The 20,433-nt window shown below is 45.9% G+C and overlaps 1 protein-coding gene across 3 annotated transcripts in view; it reads left to right on the top strand.

Moving 5' to 3' along the window:
- The window catches only part of ITGA9 (integrin subunit alpha 9), a 331,177-nt gene that overhangs the window by 183,079 nt on the left and 127,665 nt on the right, over positions 1–20,433 (top strand). For all 3 annotated transcript variants that reach the window (XM_036094209.2, XM_036094208.2, XM_036094211.2), the window contains one exon: positions 1,693–1,769. In XM_036094209.2, the coding sequence (XP_035950102.1) occupies positions 1,693–1,769 (77 nt within the window). The remainder of the gene's footprint in view (positions 1–1,692; positions 1,770–20,433) is intronic.

Genomic DNA, 20,433 nt, shown 5'->3' with positions numbered 1-20,433 from the left:
CTTCCCACCCCACACCCAACGATGGGAAACTCAACTGTCCCTCTCGCCTGTGACCCTGGAAAGTCTCGTGCCAGGAGGAGCCTATCAGCAGGGGCAGGGCTGGGTATTGTGGGGCCTGAAGCTTATATAATTTGGGAAGAAAGTTCCTTTGAAGAAAAATGTGAAATTACAAAAGACAAAGTTAGGTGCAAGGCCTCAGTCAGGGCATGATAGGGAGGGACCTTTAGGTTCAATTTCAAAGGTGAAGCCACCTTTGGTGCTTTTCCCTCATTCCTACCCTCAGAGAGCCTGCCTCTCTCGCCTGAGATATCCGTGCAGTCCACATCCACTTCCTCCTGTTCTCTCCTTGCTTGAGATGGCAAACAAAGCACCAGTGTCTTTTATGGAAGTCTCCTGGAAATCTGGCTCTCTCCTTCCCCCCAGTAGTATCCGAAGGAACATGGGAATTTCCTTTTGTTGCCCAAGCCTTCTGTGAGTTTCTGCCCTGCCACAATCAAGGCAGGGAATGTTGACTGGGGCACTTTATTCTTTTGGAAATGTGATGCAGGAATATGAATCTCCACAGGCAGAATTATTCTGTCTGGTAGGTCTAGACTGTCCATGGGCCAGCGAGTTCACTGGAGTCCGCATTGGCGCTCCGGGAGCCGCCTGGACATACCCCGTGCCACGTGTGGGAACAAAGCACTTGGCGCTGTGTTCTGTGGTGGGGAAAGCCCCACAAACATGAGCAGTGACAGAGGAGAAGTTTAATAGTGAATGACTTACAACTAAAAAAATGACAACAGGCTCTTCTCTCCAGAATCCAGAATGATCAAAGCCACTTCACGGTAGTGAGGAGTGCCTACAAACGCCAGGAGCCTGCTGTCCGTAGATTAGACACATCAGAGAGCTCCAGACCAGTATGAGGGAGGGACTGGCCAGCCCACTGTGGAGTGTAGGGGGAAAACTGTAACTCCTCCCCAAACGCCACTCTCCATTCCCCTGCCAACCTCCACAGAGAGGCCCAGCTCGGCACACTGCACAAGCCCTCTGGACAGAGGGCAGGCTTGGCACACTGAGCGTCCGGCCCCAGCACTGGGTGGGGCTTTGGCCATTGAGGTCCAATCTGGGTTAGAGACCGCCCCCCACCCTCCACCCCCGAGATGTGGGAAAGGGTCCCCTCAGCCCTGGTGTGATGCCCTCAGCCTAATAGCCGTATGGCCTTTGACTTTTCTCTTTGGAACTAACCATTATAATATCCCATCGCTCAGGCAGAATCCATATCAAAGAGAGATTTCTGCCTCCCCAAGACAGCAAACAGAAGAAAATGACCACACTATAATCTAAGAATTCTTTACACAGCTGGATTATTATTCATGCGCATCTGAGAGCATTTAAAGATCCTCTCAAATGTGGAAAGGACACCTGTCAGGTACCCTTCTTGAGGAACCTACTTGAAGAAGCACTTCAGTAGACTGAGACATGAACCACATAAGGAATGTACTCTGCAGCCCAGGCCCCCACTGATGTGGGTTCCCCCCACCCCTGGGCCTGAGGGGGAGCCCTCACTGTGGTGGGGGGCTGGCTTTGTGGGAGGGGAGGGCGTGAAGCTCTCACAGAAAGAGTTCCCCCACTGATTTGGAAGCAAGTAGTTGGCTGGTATTTGCTCCTTTGCCATTAAATCCTGTCTTTCCTGCTGTCTCTCGCCCACAGACCGTCTTTGAAAGGAACTGCCGTTCAGAGGACTGTGCCGCCGACCTACAGCTCCAGGGTCAGCTGTTGCTCTCCAGGTAACTCAGTGCTCCTTCGGCGACCTCGTTCTGGGAGGCATGTTGGTCGTGACCCCAGCCCCGAAGCCTGAATGTGCAGGTTTCCCCCTGCCCCACAAAGAGGATAACTAGAGTTGGTAGGATACAACGGTATACGATGGTATTTTATAACTTAAAAAGAAGTATGTATATTATATAATTTTTTTTAAAGATTTTATTTATTTGAGGGAGATCAAGCTAGGGAAAGCATGCACACTGTGCAAGAGCGAGAGGGAGAACTTCAAACAGACTCCCCCCTGAGCCGAGCAGGGAGCCCGATGTGGGGCTCAATCTCAGGACCCTGGGATCATGACCTGAGCCAAAGGCAGACGCTTAACCGACTGAGCCACCCAGGCACCCCTACAATAATTTTAACAACAGCTATCATCTGGTGGGGATAATTTGCTTTTTATTTCATTTACAGTTCCACATATCTCACTGTTTAGCCTGTATTTCTGATTCTTGTGAGTATTTGTGTGATGGAGGGGGTATTTTATACTCACTCATTGTATTAGGTTGAACCGTAAGAAATTGCCAGTATTTAACTGGGACAGTTCATATGATTCGACTTACTATTATATAAAGATTCTTTTAATTTTTCCCCCCACACTTAACAACGGCATCTGCTTTCACAACAGGTGAAGGTTCTATGGCAATGGGAGGGGGTGCAGGAGAGGGGCAGGCGGTGCTGATCCAAGGGAACAGTCTCTATTGTTTCAGGCTTCCCTCCCACAGTACAAGAGGCCCCCAGGCGAAGGTAAACCACACAGAGGCCTTCTGTTTCCTCTCTGAGGGTTGGCTGGTTCAGGCTGGGTTCAGCTGGATCTTGGCTGACTTGCCCATGCATCTGGGGTTCAGCAGAGGGTAGGTTGATTTCAGCTAGGTTCAGGTGACCCAGTTTAGCTCTGCTTCATGTGTCTTTCATTGTCCTGCTGGAACCACTCGGCCAGCATGGGCATATTCTTCTCATGGCTTGGCGACAGTGCAAAGAGCAAGCAGAAACATGCAATAACCCTTAAAGTCTCAGCTCAGACCTGGTGCACTCTTACTTGAGCCTTATTCTGTTGGTCACAGCAAGTCATATGACCAACCCCAAAGTCAGGGGACAGGAAAATATTCTGTGCCCCCTTAATGAGAGGAAATGCAAAGTCACACAGCAGAGGGCAAAAGTCCAGGGAGGGGTGAATTGGGACCTATAAGTCAGTCTGCTCTCCCATGTGAAGAAGAGGGGCTGCTCTCTTTCCTAATACCTATAGTTTTCAGGGCTTTTTCAGCCTTTCTGGTAATTCCATCATCCTTGATTCAGACATGAGAGCTAGAGACTGGGTAAGGAGGTTTTCTGAATCTCAGAAGTGGTGTCTTTGGACGAAAGCTATGATCCTTTCCTTAAGATGAGTTATTTCCCAGCAGGCCCCCCCTGCCCAGTCTCTCAAAATAGCCTTTTGTCTGGATCCCCCATTAAACCTTCATTGTATCTTGGGCCCATAGCTTTCCCCAAAGGAGTCATCAAAGAAACATTAATTGGTAACTGGATGGGGAGAGATACAAAATCAAATGGTGGTTTTGGGTACATTGGATTTCCCCAGACCTTCATGTAGAGCCAGACACAAAGTGAGAGAAGGCAGTAAACTGCTGGTGGAACCCAGGGTCTGAATTTCGTTGACAAAGGCTTAGTTACTAGAACCAGAACTGAGCTGCTTTGGTTTATCACTGAACTCTGTTGAGCCATGATTTCCCTGGGTAGGATGCACATCCCGTGATTGCTCAAATCAAGGAAACACTGGGCACCAGGCTGCAGAAATGAACGGTGTGTGTGCCCTGCTCTCCCGGCATGTGGGAGAGGGCAGCTGGGTGGCGGTGGCACCACCTGGTCAGTGCTAGAAGAGAGGTAGATGGGTCATTATAGGGCCAGGGAGCAGCTTCCAAGAAGAAGAATAAAGGGGCATGAGGAGGACGATGCAGGTATTCTGGGCAGAGGGAAAATGTGAGCAGAGGCATGGAGGTGTGGAGGGCTGATGCCCATGAAGATCTGCAGGTGTCTGGAATGAAGGAGAAGGGGTCAGGAGGACACGGTGAGGGATGAGGCAAGACTGAGAAAGAGTGACACAGTGTGGGTCACCTGGTCCTCTCTTCCACTCCGCAACAGCTTGAGTTTTGAGTCAGCTGTTCTCCATCCATCTCATTTCCTAGTCCCTGTCACAGGTCCGTGGAGTCCCTTTTCCTGGCACAGGCACACCCTTGGCAGTGTTGGACTTACGAGACCTGTTGTGTGGATCTCCACCATGGTGCCTCCCAAAGGACTTCAAAGGGGCAATTTGGACATGACTTTTGCCTTTCATAGTGTCTCTACATCCTAGCTCTCATGCTAGTTGTGACCCACTATAATGAAAAGTTGAAGCCAAGTGGTAACAGAGAAAGATCCCTCCAATGACTGGGCAGACAGTGCAGGACAAGGTGTTGTGGCTGAAAGCAGCCAAGTACCCACCAGACTGAGGAGTCTTTGTCTGGAGAAGACAGAGGGAAAGATATCTGGGAGTAATTGGGTCCCCCAGGGTGGCCGGGGATCAAGCCAGGAAATGCTATCTGTGACAGGGACTCATGGATGTTTTGATTTTTTCTCTCCAGAGAGCATGAATTCTGGCAGGCCTGTTGTCTCTTAAAACAATCAACTCTTTAATTAAAGGTTCACAGTATTTAATGGGTTGATCCTATTTCCAAGACACACCTTTTCCAAAATGTCCAGGAACAGGGATGAAGCTGTTTAGATTGTTTCTATTAAACAGAACTGAAAACTCCCATTTGTAAAATGATGCAACTGTGTTTTGTTTTGTCTGTCTGAATACTTACAGTATCTAAGACTACATCACATGTGATTAAGATAAAGAAAACGCAATGTAGACTATGGCAGTTGATCTAAAAATACTTACATATATATTTTGATGCCTCCCGTAGGAGACCAGTGGAACATTTCAGTGCCTTCTGGCTAGCCAACTTGAATAATGAAAGAACTCTTAAGGGAAGTGAAAAGACATAGTAAAATATTTATGAAGTTAGAAGAACCATCTAGTGGCCACATATAATGGTCCTATGTTGGTAGCCTTTTTTTTAAATTTAATTTAATTTTATTATGTTATGTTAGTCACCATATAATACATCATTAGTTTTTGATGTAGTGATCCACGATTCATTGTTTTTGTATAACACCCAGTGCTCCATGCAGTACGTGCCCTCGTTAATACCCATCACCGGGCTAACCCATCCCCCCACCCCCCTCCCCTCTAGAACCCTCAGTTTGTTGGTAGCCTTAACAATGCTATTATCACAGTGGAGGTGTGGGGTCAAGTGCATTTCCCAAAATCCTTGGCTGGGAGACAGGTAGCTCCATCCATGAAAAATCAGCCTTCGAGACAAGGATCGCTGCACCCAGAGAACTATTTAGAACCTGAAACAAATTATTCTTCTCAAAAGTGGCAAAGTGACCAGAATTACCAACTGCACAGCATATGGCAGAAGTAAAGTCTTGTTTGATAAAGGGGAAGAGACCCCTGTCTATGGAACACCTGCCATGCACTGGATGCCCTAGAGAGTCATCAGTATACATAGACACACTGTATCTTACCAGCTGTGCATCCTTGGGCAAGTTGCTCAACCTCTCTGTGCCTGTTTCCTCATCTGTAAAACGAGAGAAATAATAGCAACACCTTATTAAGTTATTCCAAGTATTTAATGAATTAAAACATATTTAAGTGCTTCCAAAAGTGCTTGGCATATAATAGGCACTCAGCAGATGAGAGTTAGCATTATTCTTTCATTTAATCCTCTCAGTGACACTAAGAAGTAAATATTATTACACTCTTTTTAGTGGGGAGGATACAGACGCTCGGGGAAGCCAGGTTACTTGCTCAAGTCATTAAAGCCAGGAATGGCTAATTCTGTGTCTTGCTCTCCTCCTGTGCACTAGCCCCACTTGCTGTTGGGGTCTGATCTCTGCTGGCTCTGGACCAGAAATTCCAAAGCTGGGGACCTTGGGGAGAAAATCCTCCTCTGTGTGAAAAGTCCCATCCAGAAAGGAGGTGGATGGGTTAAAAAAAATCCATTATCAAGATGGCTTCCCTCCATCCCTGCTCATGCTCCCTCATGAGCTGTCGGACATGGGAAGCTCTACTCAACAGCTTTTCCATCTGGAGACTTTTGCTGCCTCTTCTGCTGGGTCGGTGGTGGTCTCTGCATTGAGTCACACATTCTTAATCCATATAGGTTGGATTTTCCTCTCCATGGAGGGCCTCAGATTTGACCTCAAGCTTGTGGCTGGCACATCAGCAGTTTCCTCAAGTGTAAAGCTGCCATCATTGTTATTTTTTTATGAAGGAAGGTGGGCAGGAGCTGATCAGAAACCTGGAAAACTGTTAGCCATTTGATTTACTGTTTTTTTCCTTCACTGTCCCAGATCTGGAAGAAAAATGCAAAAGAAGTTTGTTGATTGGAGCAGCTGGCTTTTTTAGTTGCTGTTTCTGGAATCTCTGGAAATAGGAATGGGTTTTTCGAGGGCTTATTCTTGAAAGAAAAATGAAATGCTCCAGTGAATAGGAGTTTTTGAATGAGTCAAAGGATTGCTCACCCTCACTCCCCTCTCTTGGAATAAGTCTTTGCTTTTGCTCTGATGTTCCCTAATGGGAGGCAACAGGTGTGTCTCCCACATTTCAGGAACACATCAAGGCTGAATGGACATGTGGGTGGTCCTTCTGTGGGAGTTACCTAGGCAGAGGGTAGGATTTAGGCCCCTGGGAAGATAATCAGCAGAGTCAGGCAAGCAAAGAGACATTCACACACTGGGAGGGGTACGGAAGGATGCAGTACCCTTCCAGAGTGCCTAGCTTCTACTCACCTGGCAGGAAGTGACACAGCACTAGTATATTCATTTATTTGACAGATAGTAACAGAGCACTGGCTATGGATATACCAGGCTTGGTGGAAACAAATAGGGACAATTTAGTGCATCATGATGCAACACTAGCGTATCAGTTGCTTATTGCTGTGTAACAAGTCACCCCAAAACTTCATGCCTTGGAGAAACCACTGTTTATTTATCTCCTGATTCTGTGGATCATCTGTTTAGGCTGGGTTTAGCTGTTTGGGTCTTCTCAGCTCCCTCATGGATCTGCAGCCAAGTTCGAATTAGCTAGTTGCCTCTGTTTGTGGTGATTGGCTTATTGTTGGCCAGAGTTCCTCCACTGGCCTCCACATGGTCTCTCATCCTCTAGCAGGCTAGCCCAGGCTTATTCTTATGGTGGGGCAGGGGTCTAGAATCTAGAACAGCAATGCACAAGGACTCATGAGGTCTAATTTCATTGTCACATTCTGTTGACCAAAGCAAAGTCACAGGGCCAACAGGATTCAAGGGGTGGGGAAGTAAACTCTGCTTCCTGATGAGAGAGGCAATGTCACGTGACAGGAGATGTGAATGGGGAGAAGCTGTCAGTCAGTTCATCATCCCCAGCTACCATAGTGGATGGCTGCAGCTTCCTCCTGCAAGGAGATGCTAAGGAATGGTGGAAAAAACTCACCTCACAATTACTGCATCAGAGGGACGAAGGGGCTGGGGTGTCTGACTCTCAGTCACTGGTTGAGGGCTACTCTGGGGTTGGGAGGGTAGGGACAGTTAATTCCCTGGCACCGCCAGCCTGTGACAGCAACCTTGTCTGGTTCTAGAAAGAGACCCTTGGATACGAAGATGCAAACACTGGCAGCTGGAAGTCAGCAAGAGCATTAGGAACAATCTGAGGGAGGTGGCAGGGGCATGGATTATGTCTGCTACACCCACTTTCTCAAAGAATCTCAGTTGATGAATGTATTCTGGAATTTCTAACAGGAGCGTTAAAGCACCTTTTGACCCCAAGGCTTCTTCCCTTTAAAACTTACTGAGAATGCTTTCTTTCCATGTTTTGCCAAGTACCCAACATTTTCCATTACTATGGTAACTTTATTTCCTATTGCATTTGTTTGTATCTTATGCCTTTGTCCCTTCTCTAGCCAACATAACCACTTATTGCCCACATGCTGAAGAGCATTTGGTTTTAGAGCAAACCTACGAGCCAAGTACAGGGCTGGGAGCTTTGTTCCCATTTTCCTGAGGGCAGCAGGAAAGGCAGGTAAGGGATGTGTCCACAGCACATTCCAGGTGGAGAGGATAAGACCTCTGGCCCCTCCACCACCCTGGGAGAGACCTGAGTGGAGCCAGGCCAAGCAGCTGTCTTTCTTTGGAGCCCTGGTTCCAGCCTGGGCTGGGGATGAGCACAGAAGCTGACTCTGTGGTTCTGAGATGCCCTCTCTGTTGTCCTACAAAGTAACTCAGGCAGGGTAGCAACAAGCCCAGCTTGCAGGGGTTCATGGTTGATGGTTTGCTGGGAGCCATAGCATTTCAAGTGTAGAATGGGAAACTGATAGGCAGGAATTGGAGTCACTTATCTGAGGTCCAAAAGAAAGTTACGTGGCAGTGGCAGGAAAAACACCTGCTGGTAGGTTCCTGAATCCAAGTCCAGTGCTTCAGCCATTAGACCCATGGCCTTTGTCTTTAAATAGCCATGGCAGCTTGGGGAACCTGCCTATCTCTGACGCCCACTATGCCACTAACCAAATGGAAATGACTTTAGGAACTTCCTTCCTATCTCAGGGCGGATCTGATTTGTGGTTTCCTAAAGGGCCTACCAGCCTTGGTGTGAGGTTGGGTACAGTGGGCCACCACCTGAGGAACTGACCGTGTTCCCTTGTTAGACAGATTGAAAACATGGAGGGGAGGTCACTTCATTTTCAGGCACCCCCCCACACACACATGCACACACACACATGAGCAGCAGAAATCTATCCCAACAAATACTGGATTTCAGGGACAGCCTTCCCCCTGCTGATTAGACCCGGAGATTGTCCATCTGGATGGTGAGAGGATGGGGAATCCATAAAGGAACGTGGAAGGCAGGGCTGTGGAGTAACCATGGCAACCGCGGAAGCCACTGGGAACGTGCCTGCCCGTAGCCCACCTCCCTCCTGAGCGACCTGGGGAGTCTGGGTCTACTTCACGGGTGTACCTAATAAAATTTTATTTGGTAATATTTTCCTTGGCTTCCAAATATAGCCGACCATTGGAGGTTTTATATGTAAGCATCTTTCCAGCAGGGTCAAAATGATATGGCTGTTTCTTTCCTTCTCCCTGGACTTTTAAACCAAGAAAAGGAGCTACGAAGAGAAGGTAACAACTAGATCCCTCACTTCTCAAGTCCAGAGCAGACGGGGAGCCACGTGCTATTTCTTTGCTAAGATGTTTGCAGTTTATTCTGTGGCTGGGTCAATGGTCTCCTGCCACCGTTACTAGCCTCACCCATCCCGGAGCAGACTTTTATTACTGTAAGAAAAGCCAGATTCCAAGGACACGCAGTTGTTTTGTTTTCCGAAGTAAATCTTCCCCACATACTTTCCTTGTTGTCTTGTACACACCCCCTCGTTAGCATCTTTCCCAAGTTTGTTCTGGCCCTGCCGCTCTCCACAGATGAAAAACCCAAGACAACTGTGGCTGAGGAGGGATGATCCTTTTGCTTTGTACCCAGTGGTCACTGGCCCCTCCCCCAGAGCCAAAGGTGACAGACTTGGGCATAACACAGACCACCCGTACGTCACGGTTCATCGCAGATTGCCGTGAGAAGGGAGGTACGATGTAAAGAACTTCTAGATTTTATGATCCTGCTTTTCTGACTCCATGCCAGGTGATCTTGACCCAGACATGACGAGGCTGGGTGGATGCTATTGGGTGGTACACTCAGATCCTTTTTACTGTGCAGGTGCCAGGTCCCAGCTGCCGTTAAGTGTCGGCTGCTAAGGGCTCGTAGCTGCCCCTCCTTGGGTCTGGAGAATGGCCCTCGCTTACAGGAGTCACCTGGCCTGGGAGGTTACACCCACCCCGGGTGGCTGTCAGCCAATGACTGACTCATTTGGGGGAGAAGAAGGCCAGCCCCCTTGTCTCAAGTGTAGGTAATTCCATGCTGCAGTTTGTGCTCCAGAGCCCCCATGTGAAATTAGGCGACTCTGCCCAAGACCACAGTCTTTCTCAGCATCTTCCCTGCCCCATCCTCCTTCCGTGGCCCCTTGCTCCCCATGGCATCCCTTGATAAACCACCTGAATCCCCATCAGAGACTGCTTCCAGGGACACCGACATGAGAGGCTACACGTCTTAGACCTCACATCCTGTTTGTTCATTCTTAGATCGCCTCACTAGGCAGTCTGATTCTTTTTTAGGAATGTGAGTTTTGAGAGGAAGCTAAATCCAATGTGTTTAGCAGATATCAGTGGGGGAAAAGAGTTGTCAATGGACTTTTAATCTGCCTTGTTGGAATTGGAGGGTTTTTTGGGTTTTTAAAAACCAGGCGTGTGGAGTGATATATAGGAGGTCCCTTCAGGTGGTGAGAGGGATTTTGTGTCATTCATTCATTCATTCATTCATAGATTATCTAAGAGAGAGAGCATGTGAGCAGGGGGAGGGGCAGAGGGAGAAAGAGAATCTCAAGCTGACTCTGCGCTGAGCATGGAGCCCGGTGCAGGACTCGATCTCCCGACACTGAACCAAGAGTCAGAAGCTCAACCGGCTGAGCCACCCAGACACCCCAGGATTTTGTGTCTTTAGGATTACTTCTGGTTGCTTTGTCCCTGGGACTTTGTTTTTAAAGAGGGCTCTGCAGACAGAAGGGATTAAAGGAGAGGGGCTACCCTGGTGAGAGATGGCTTTCACTGCAAAGGTCCTGAATGGTGGGGGACTGAAAGCAGTTACAGTGCTTAGTACATGAGGGAACACATGAACTCAGAGTAATCAGTCTTCCTCGCCAGGGGTACTGGGCTCTTTTTTAAGAATGTTTTCTGTGATAAGAAATTTGAACAAGAGATGGATGCCATTGTTTCGGTTGACAGTTGTGTTTCTTCAAGAGAAAACAAATGAATTGTTCCTTTTTTTTTTTCTCCTCATGTGGAAGAATATAAAAAATTTACCTTCTAAGCCGAGAAGGAGAAGATTCTCTTATGCACCTCCTTGGCCCGCCTTCCCAGGGTCATCAGTTTTAAAGATGGCTCATTGTTAGTCCAGGGACAGTGGAATTGAGGTGAAGGAAATTGCAAATATCTTATTATACACCTTCCAGAAATGACATTCTTGTCTTTCCTCTCTCCACCAGCGTGGTCCTTTCTTCCCGTCATTTAAAGCAGCCCCTCTCCCTCCCCTTCCCACAGGACAGAGGCTCTAACCTGGGTCCATATCCCCTTAGTGATCTGTGCATAGAGTTCATAGAGTCTGTGAACTTGAATAGGAAAACAATCTTTACTTTTACTAACTTCAAACTGAAATGTAGCATTTTATTTGATTATGAATGTAGACAACAAAGCATAGGAATATTAGCAGGACCTCTGTCACAGGTAGAAATCACTCATGTTTTCCTATCAAGTTACAATGTTGCAGATGTTTCAAAATATCATTTACATTCATCCCTACTTCAAAGTTATGGTAGTTACTAAACCCACTTCAAAGTTATGGTAGTTACTAAACCCACCGCCAAATCTTATTACTTAATGTTATAAAAGAAAGAACACATATCATTAAACCATACATTTTAAAAAATGTAATTATCATATTTTTGTATGATTGGTTTCTTTGTAATCTGATTTTTCATTTTATGCATTTTAAAACATTATTTTGATAAGGGGACCATTCATTTCGGGAGACCACCAAGAGTATCTGATGACACAAAAACAGGCTAAAAACCCCTGCTCAGAAATTTGTCCTGATTATGGGAAAAGATACATGCTGGAGAAGCAAATGTTTTGCCTTGTTAACAGGAGTAGACAGAAGATTTTTATTATAATATGCAGAACTGGGATCTCATTATAAAGCTGTTGTCATGTTATATTTTTCTTTTTTTAATGTAAGACCAAACTTGGAAACCACTGAAGGAAGTGTTTCCCTGACTCTCTGGATCCTAGGGTCTATAATATACTGATTAAAAAGTATACATTCGTTCCTTGTTCTTGGTTTATTAAGGACACAGGTAACTGTCCATAAAAACTTTGATGAGCTCAAGAAAACTAGTACTTCAGGCCCAAAGCAGAGAAACTGGGCTGAGGGGGAATGTGGTAGCCACTATGTGGACAAATGAGCCAATTCCTGGTTGTTCGACGTGCTATGTCTGCTGTGTGTATTCTGTTTCTACCTTCAAGGAACTCCAGAGGACCCAGGCGGGCAGAGCTGTTTTCTCTGTGGCTCTTCACCTCACAGGAAAAACAGTTCCAAACCAGGGAGGCTTGTAATTTCAACACGTTTTATTGTCTGTGACCATTTATGTCCCCCATTTGCTTCTTGAGCTTGAAGCAGGGAAAAGTTATGGCCACAACCAACTTACTTGTCAAGGGACCACAGTGGCCCTGCTGATTTGGGTTCTCTTGAGTTATCTGGCCTGCCATCTTCCGTGAAATGCAGATAAACTTCTTGCATTTTGGGTATGTGGTGGCCGGGCTTCAGGAGCAGCTGATGTGTTGTATAGGCTGGCACCATGCCATTGCTGGGTCGGGTCATACATCATTGCACACCATCCTGTCTTATGACATCAGACCTCTGAGCAGCCCGCAGATTTTGGGAATTCCTTTTTGCCCTCCCTCTGCCCCAGAAGTATTCTTTGTCTTTAATCCAGTTGTTACAGTGAGTGGACCTGATTTGTTCCAGATGTCCTAAGATTTAGTGATTCCAGAAACTACTAAAGAAAAGGCTGATGAGGATTTGAATTCCTCTGTTAGCTGAGAACCAGCAGTTCTTTTCACAGTTAAACAGATGGGGGCGGGGGGAGGGCGGACCCTCTGGCTTCTCATGTTTGCCTTGTTAGGAAAAGGATGAGGATGACCATTGAAGCAAATACTGATTCTACCACTCCATGAGTTATTAAATGAGCCAGATCTAGGACCAAACTGATGCTAGCCAAGTCAGGATATAGGCATGTTATTTTTTCAAAGTACCACATATTTATGTGAATTATCTGAATGTTGCTAGGGAAACCACTATTTGGGCTCAGATCACCTCAGTAAATGCTTTTCTCTCACTTTTTGAGCACAAAACTGGCCCAGGTGGGTACATTTGAGGGAGATAGAGGTATTTCTGGCTTCATATAAGTGGTTTTCAAACCAGAAACTCAGTCCCAGGAATCATTCCGGTGACCCACTGTAAACTTTAATTGACGTGCCTCACAGAGGTGCCTCATGATCTCTATCTGGAGTTAATAACCATATGGATCTGTTTTGCATGATTAGAAGGGGTTTATAAAGCATGGTGAGATGTGAAGCACGTCTCAAACTATATGGCATGATAACCCACTTTTGGAGAAGTTTAAAACCTACATCCATATAGTGTGTTCTGTTTGATGATAATGTTTCTGGTTGATGCAGCATTTGAAAATACAAACAATATGAATATCAAAACCACTTAAAGTTATGGATTTAAAACGAAAGAAGAAATTAAAGTAGACAGTTGGCTGTTTAGATTTTCTTAAGTATATTTGAAAGTAGACACACGTCTGGATAGATGCTGGGAGGGTTCTGGGACAAGCCGTGTAAGCACATCAGCCAAGGGATGCAGCCGAAGCCAAGACAGACGATGGAGGTGCGTGTCCAGGGAGACCAAAGGCAGGACAGCTGGAGGAGAGGCTGAGTGGTGGCAGAGGTAGGGCACGGACAACTTTGAAGCAGGCTGCTCCCAGATGTGGCACTGGGCTTAAAAGCAAAATGTGTTGTAGGCTGTGCAATGCAAGGATCTTGAGCAGGTCAGCCTGAGGAACATCAAATGGGTTAGAGCAGGTGGTTCAGGGCTGAGGCTGTAGATGGCAGGAGGTTGCCCGAGGCCTGGGTTTATGTGGGGCCGGCTGTAGGATCACCACAGGATAAGACTAAACATCAGGCAGAAGTAACAACTCCTATCATCCTAGAGTTTATTAAAATATAAAACAAGATGAGATTTGATTTCTTTAATATATTTAGGATTGTGCCTTTTTGATACAATATACTTTTTGGATATTTCCTGGTAATTTTTTTTAGTAAAATAAATTCCTATTTGCCACAGTAGCTAGAACCTTATAAATCAGGAAACTTTAGTGAGTTTTCACAGCGGTGAAAATTGGTATTTGGATTCTAAATAGCTTATCAATGAGATCTACGGGAATCCAAAGAAAGAGGCAGTCACTAACTAAAATAAGCCAGCAAATCAAAACAATTTCCCATCCCTGAGGAAAGAGAAATTTCAGAGCTGATAATAGAACATTCCATGAGAACTTACTCCTTCGTAGTCCCTTGTTGTACTTCATGGTTTCCTTGTCCAGAGTTCTGTCACATAAGAATGACCATCTTGGGAAAAGGATAGCTTCTCCGGCTTATTACAAGCTGAGAGAAACGGATCAAGAGTCTGAAAACATGGTGCACAACACTCAGAGTAATACAGAATTTGGTGAGGGCATTCATCCTGGCATCTTACCTATAAAGGCTGAGGTTGGCAGCTTTATTCTTTGGAGACATAGAAATGTTGGGGTTTTGAGACTGGGTTTTCATAGGGTTTTGTCTCAATCCCTAATTTTCTCTATAGAGGGGTGGCCTGTGTCACAGAGGAGACGCCTCCAGCCTGGCTCTTCTGTAACGAATCCAGGGGGCTTTAGCATAACCCTCGGAAGCAGCAGTAGGCGGGTCTGTAAGAGCTTTCAGCCCCTAGAGGTGAACAGAGGCTGAGGCGTTAACACCCAAACAACATTCTGGTGTGAACCCTGTTGAGCCTTGGAAGTATGGACAGCTGGCTCCCCAGGCTGGGCAGCTGGGCCAAGTCCCTCACAGAGCATGTGCCCTGCAGAAGCAGCCTCGGAAATTCGTGTTCGTTGTCATCTGGACCTTGGTCACTCTCCCCAGAGTGGATTGTGCTAGGGTAGCTCAGAAATATATACCCCGCGGATTTTGCAAGAGGAGTGTCCTGTTTGTTTTACCCCAATGGGTACTGGCTGGTTTAGGGCAGGAGCAATATTCAAGATCGTTAACAACCTCTACAGGATCAGCGTGGCTACCTTGAAGAGCAGTTGCTGGTCACGGGCAACCAGGACAGCGCCCCTGGTGTAACCCCCTGGCGAGCGCCACCCACCCCCCATAAAGGGGTGTGTTCTTTCACCCATACTACATTTGGCAGGACTGTTAGGCCTGCGTGGGCTGGAACCATCCATGGAAGTGGAGCCTGTGGTACCTGAGATGGGTCCTTTAACAGTGGCTCAGGAAGGGGGGTGTGCAGGGCCAGGATCGCAAGGGGTAGGGTGGGGTTTCTCCAGGGCCTTGGGCCCTTGCCAGGCGTTCACGGGTAAGAGGATTAACTGAGCTGATCTGCCAGCGACAGGCCTCGCTCACTGGGTCATGCTTCCATTTATAAAGCTGGAGTAAGACCCCCCAGCAGGCCCTGTGTAACAGCTCCCAGCTCCTGCTTCTGCATCTCTGCCTGCTCTGCCCTCCACATAGCAGGCTGAGGCGCCGGGGAGAGACCCTCCCTCCCAGCAGCGGCCCGTGACCAGGGCCTATGGGACTCACATGTCAGTACTTCCCTCACCTGGCAGATGGGATAACTCTGAGGTGAACGTTCTGTAGGTTCCCAGAAACTCCGGCAAGGTGAAGCTGCAGGTGTCCCCAGGGGTGACGGACTTGATGTCACATCCTTTTTTGGTTGCCTGTCCCTCCATGTCTCACTTCACCTCTCACCTACTGGTGTTTCCTGGGACCACCTCCCGAATAAATGACTTGCTTGTTCTCAGACTTACCTCAGGGTCCGCTCTGACAGGGCCAGGCTGAGACCTTCCCCATTGCCAAGGTCCGCGTGGCTGGCTTCCTCGTCTCCCATGTCACACGTAGCCAGTGAGGCCTACCTGCACCGTGTACAACTTTGGGCATCCGATTTCGGTGAAACTCAAAATTACCCCGGGGGAGGGGGAAGCACACACGTGGAACACCTTTTTCTGACATTTCATAATGTTTATTATGGCATTTTACAAGCAAGTGGGTTTTACGAGCTAAGCATTATCAATTTTATTTTTTAAATTTTATTTTTACCCAAATGTACTTTATTTTCCCTAAATCTCTACTTTGCAAGTAACATGAACAAATATGTACCACTGAAGATGAATCATAAATCAACCATACTGTTAAAATACATAGAATTTACTGAAAGTCTAGAACAATCCTGGCCAGTAAGCCACATATTCAATTAAAAATTTTCCAATAGGGGCGCCTGGGTGGCTCAGTCAGTTAAGCGTCTGCCTTTGGCTCAGGTCATGATCCCGGGTCCTGGGATCGAGCCCCGCATCAGGTTCCTTGTTCAGTGGGGAGTCTGCTTGTCCCCCCCCCACTGCTCCCCCTGCTTGTGCTCTCTCTCTTTCGCTCTCTGACAAATAAATAAATAAAATCTTAAAAAAAAATTTCCGATAGTTACACTGAAGAATTAAAATGAAACAAATGGATGAAACAAATATTATTTAACATATTTTAAAAATCATTTAAACATGTAATTAATATGAAAATGATGATTGAGGTTTTTACATCCTTTTTTATTTTATTGTACTAAGTCTTAGAAACCAGATATGTATTTTATACTTAATTCAGAGCTGCCACATTTCAAGTGCTCCAGAGCCACATGTGACTAGTGCCTGCTGTGTTACACAGCACAGGCCTGGAACATGACCTTCAGAGTTGTCACACCCAATAGGCGAGGGAGCCAAAGTAATTATACCCCAGTCACCATCAGTCATTGGTTAAGGGCTGCTCCAGGGCAGTCAGGGACTTTATTCTTTGGCACTCTGCTGGCCTGCCGAGAAAAATCCTCCAGCAAAAGAGGGGGATGCTGGCAGATGGAATTGCAGGCTGCAGTGATAAGACCCTAGGGGACAGGGTAGAACCCCCTATAGCCTACTGCATTCTGTAATACTTTCAATTTGGTGCCTGTTATTTACTAATTGCTTGCCATACTGTCTGGCATTGGTGACTCAAGATAATAGTTAAGTTCACTAGTCTAGAGGATCAACCCAAAACTGAGACATTCGAGATTCATGGGAATCTGGATGCATCCTACATCCTCTTGCTTCCCATTCATCTTACTGCTAAGGATGTGCTGTTCCTGCTCCTTTCTGTATTATTGGAGTCACCTCCATCCTTTTACCTATTGTTTATTTTCTTCTATGACTGAAATCTACCTCCTGTTTCCACCCCTGTGCTCCTCATTCTTTAAGGTGGGGCTCAATTCCTGCCTCTCTCAGGAACCTCTTAGTCAGTCTACAGTGATTTCTTTCCTCTGAATTCTTTTTGCACCTTATTCTGTACCTGTTATTTGGTGTGACTCATCTTATCAGCTTTGTGGTATATGTCCTTCACATCTTAATCAGTTTATTTGGTACTTTTGTGCATATCCCTTCTAGTAAGATATCGATGCACAACTGTGATTTTATGGTTTTATCATGTTTGTGATTTTAAGCACTAATCATTGAAAAACTCTGATACTTGTCAACAAAGTGTCAAGAAGGGGGTTGCCCAGCTGAGCTGCTGAAGGTATCCGGAATCATCCTGAACACCTCCACCAATTTCAAGGAAAACTGTCAAGAGGAAAATAAGCACTTCAGATATCTTTTGTAAAGAGATGGCACCTCCCAATATTCTAAATATTCTAAATGCTAAGAAGGCAAACACAATTTCATTTCTCATCTTATTATAGCCAAATAAGCTTTATGTGAATTTTAGTCCATTTAACTGCATGTTTCTGTACTTTAAGAACACTGGGAGCAGAGGGAGGAGCACCAGACCTCCCATGGGAGTTGGGAGGGCTGCCTGGCTTCGCCACTGTCTGCTGAGCAGCCACACAGACGCGAGATTCACTCTGTGGCCTTTAGCTGCAAAATGATGACTCAAGTGAGCCCCATCCAGCTGTCCAATTCCATTTCTGATTTTAGGGTGTCTGCCCATTTGTAAGAATAGGAAGCATTGTCTGTGATTTTAAATCGCAGTGGCTCTAGTTTATATTCTTGCCTTTATGACACACCGTTGAGGATATCTGTGATTTTTTGGATGCTGGATCATTACTCAGGAATGCTGCCCCCAATTTTGACATTTGTCCTAGGGGAGAATATGATCTGCTTCACAGTGTCCTTTTTAGTATGATTTCCATGAATGGAAAAACTAAGGATTGCGTGTGTGTGTGTGTGTGTGTGTGCGCACGCACGTCTATATAATCAGGCTTAGCAACACTTTTGTTGACAGGGCTGTCATCCCATTATTGTAGGACTCATGGTTCACCCTGTCAGTAATACCTTGCTAAATACTCCCCACCCTTCCCTGCCACTGCCCCCTGAAGAATCCCTTCTTGGTGCTCTCATAGCATAAGGGACCTCCTGGGGATGTTTCTTCATCCTTCTGGGTCAGCACTACACACATGTTGATGTCAACTTATGTCTTATGTGTTTGCCTCCTCCATTGGACTGTGAACTCCTAGGGGTCTGGCACCTGTATCCCTGGTACCTAAGTCGAGAAGGTAGTTTTAAAAAGTAATGGATGGACGGATAAATGACTAGAAGGAAGGGAGGGAGAAGGGGGGAGATGAAAGAATGAAGGTGGGAAGAAAAAACATGGATGGATTTGGCTGCCCTATACTATTATCCTAGTTGTCATTATCGAATACAGTTGTGGGTGGCAAATATATCATCAGTAATAATAATGGTATGACAAGTTTTTCAAACTCAAATACAGTGGACTAGAATGCACTTGATTAACTCCTGTATTAGCATCCTTTACTCAGGCTAGATTAAAGCTAACAGCAAAAGAAAATAAAAGTATTACATTTTATGGAAGGTAGGTTATAACCACAAATTATTTACATAAGGTCATAGCTTTTATCTTTAAGACTTAGGGAAAATCTAAAATGATCAAATGGATCATTAATTATTAAACACCATTGAGCTACTTTAGTTTCTTCCCTTAGCATCTTCTCAAAAAATTATCTGCGTAAAATTGCTTGTGAGACTGTAGAGGGGAAAGAATTCACTTTGGTGGCCTCAGTCGTTCAGGATATGGTGGCTAATATGGAAATGTATTGCATCTCCCCAGTGAGGACTTCTGAGTGGTACACACTCTGAACGCACAGTGATGAGAGAGATCAGAGAAGGGTTCTTCAGTGGCGCTCGGGCTCCACATGGCTACCAACATGGCAGTGGTAACATTGAATCAGCACTAAACTTAAATATAAGCCCAACATATCCCAAAAACAGCTGCTATAAGATGTATTAGAGCAGTTGTATTTGTCATTTTTCATAATAAATGAGCAGTGTATTTCCAACAGGCTGGAAATATAGAAACTATACTTTATAGAACTTTATAGAAACTATACAACTTGTATCGTATGTTGACTGTTAGTAACACTTTTTGTATAAAAATACACCAGTGAGTGGTGTACAAAGTAATATGACCCATTTAAAAGATTGCACAAGCAAATTAGAATTAATGGGAAATTTTCTTAGGGAACAAAATTCTCTGAGAATTAGAAAGGCAGTTCTTTAATAAGGAAGCACCGGTGGGATGTTTGGCGAAAACCCCTATGCCCAATTGTCTTACTCTTTCAGTCTTGACAGAGAGGTTGGTCTCTGTGGAGTTCTGTTCTTTTTAGATGTCATTAAAAGATTTTTCTTGCCGAAGTGCATCCCAACTGAGATGGAGTTTACATAAGAGCTGTGGCTCAGACAACCTTCATGCCAAAGGAAGTTGGGCACAACCTTGGGCACTAGCTGCAGCTCAGCCCCTACATGGCTTGGTGACCTTGACCAAAGTGAGTTCCCCTTTGGGCAGTGAGCGGGGAGGTGGGCTCATTGCCTCCAACTGTAAAATACAAAGGTTGAGCTGAAGAACTGTCGTGGGGATGTTGGGCATGTTCATTCATCCATTCCATGAGGGTTCACTGAACACCTACTGTGTGCCTGGGCCAAGTCTGTCATCGAGGGTTCATTGATGAGCAAAACCGCAGCAGGGTCCTTGCCCCCTGGGAATTAGATTTTAATAGGGAAGAGGTGTTTCTTAATCAAATAACCACACAAATAAATGTGTCATCCCAACCTTGGTAAGTGCTGGGAAGTGTTGGTGGAGCACATGGGGCTGGAGGGGCTCATACTAGGGAGATTTATTTCCCCCAGGAGGGAGATCAGAAGGGGCCCACGATGGAGGGGGTGGGGCTTTGAAGGCATAGTTGGTGCTGCTTTCTAAGCCCAGCACAGCTCCTTGGCCAGCCACCTTATCTCCGCTTCTCCATCTCCTTGCCTCTAAAAATGGGACTAATGTCAGGAACGGCTCACGGTGTTGTAAGGTTTCAGAAAGATGACATGTTTCAAAGCACCCAGCACCAGCCAATTACATTTCATTTCATTTCTAAGAATAGCTTTGGAAGCAGAGACGTACTGTTTCATACATAGGTCTTCAACTGTGGAGAAAGAGTGAAAACAGCTTTGAGGCACCCCTTTTTAAGGAAGTCTGATAGTTCACATTCCATCCTGGAAGGCGCCTGGCTTCCCTTCGTCATGGAGCCATGTTAGA

This window comes from Halichoerus grypus, chromosome 1, assembly GCF_964656455.1.
Source record: "Halichoerus grypus chromosome 1, mHalGry1.hap1.1, whole genome shotgun sequence".
In the NCBI taxonomy this organism is placed as follows: Eukaryota; Metazoa; Chordata; class Mammalia; order Carnivora; family Phocidae; genus Halichoerus; species Halichoerus grypus.
Note: the sequence above shows the minus strand (reverse complement) of the source record. Positions and strands in the feature narration are given on the sequence as shown.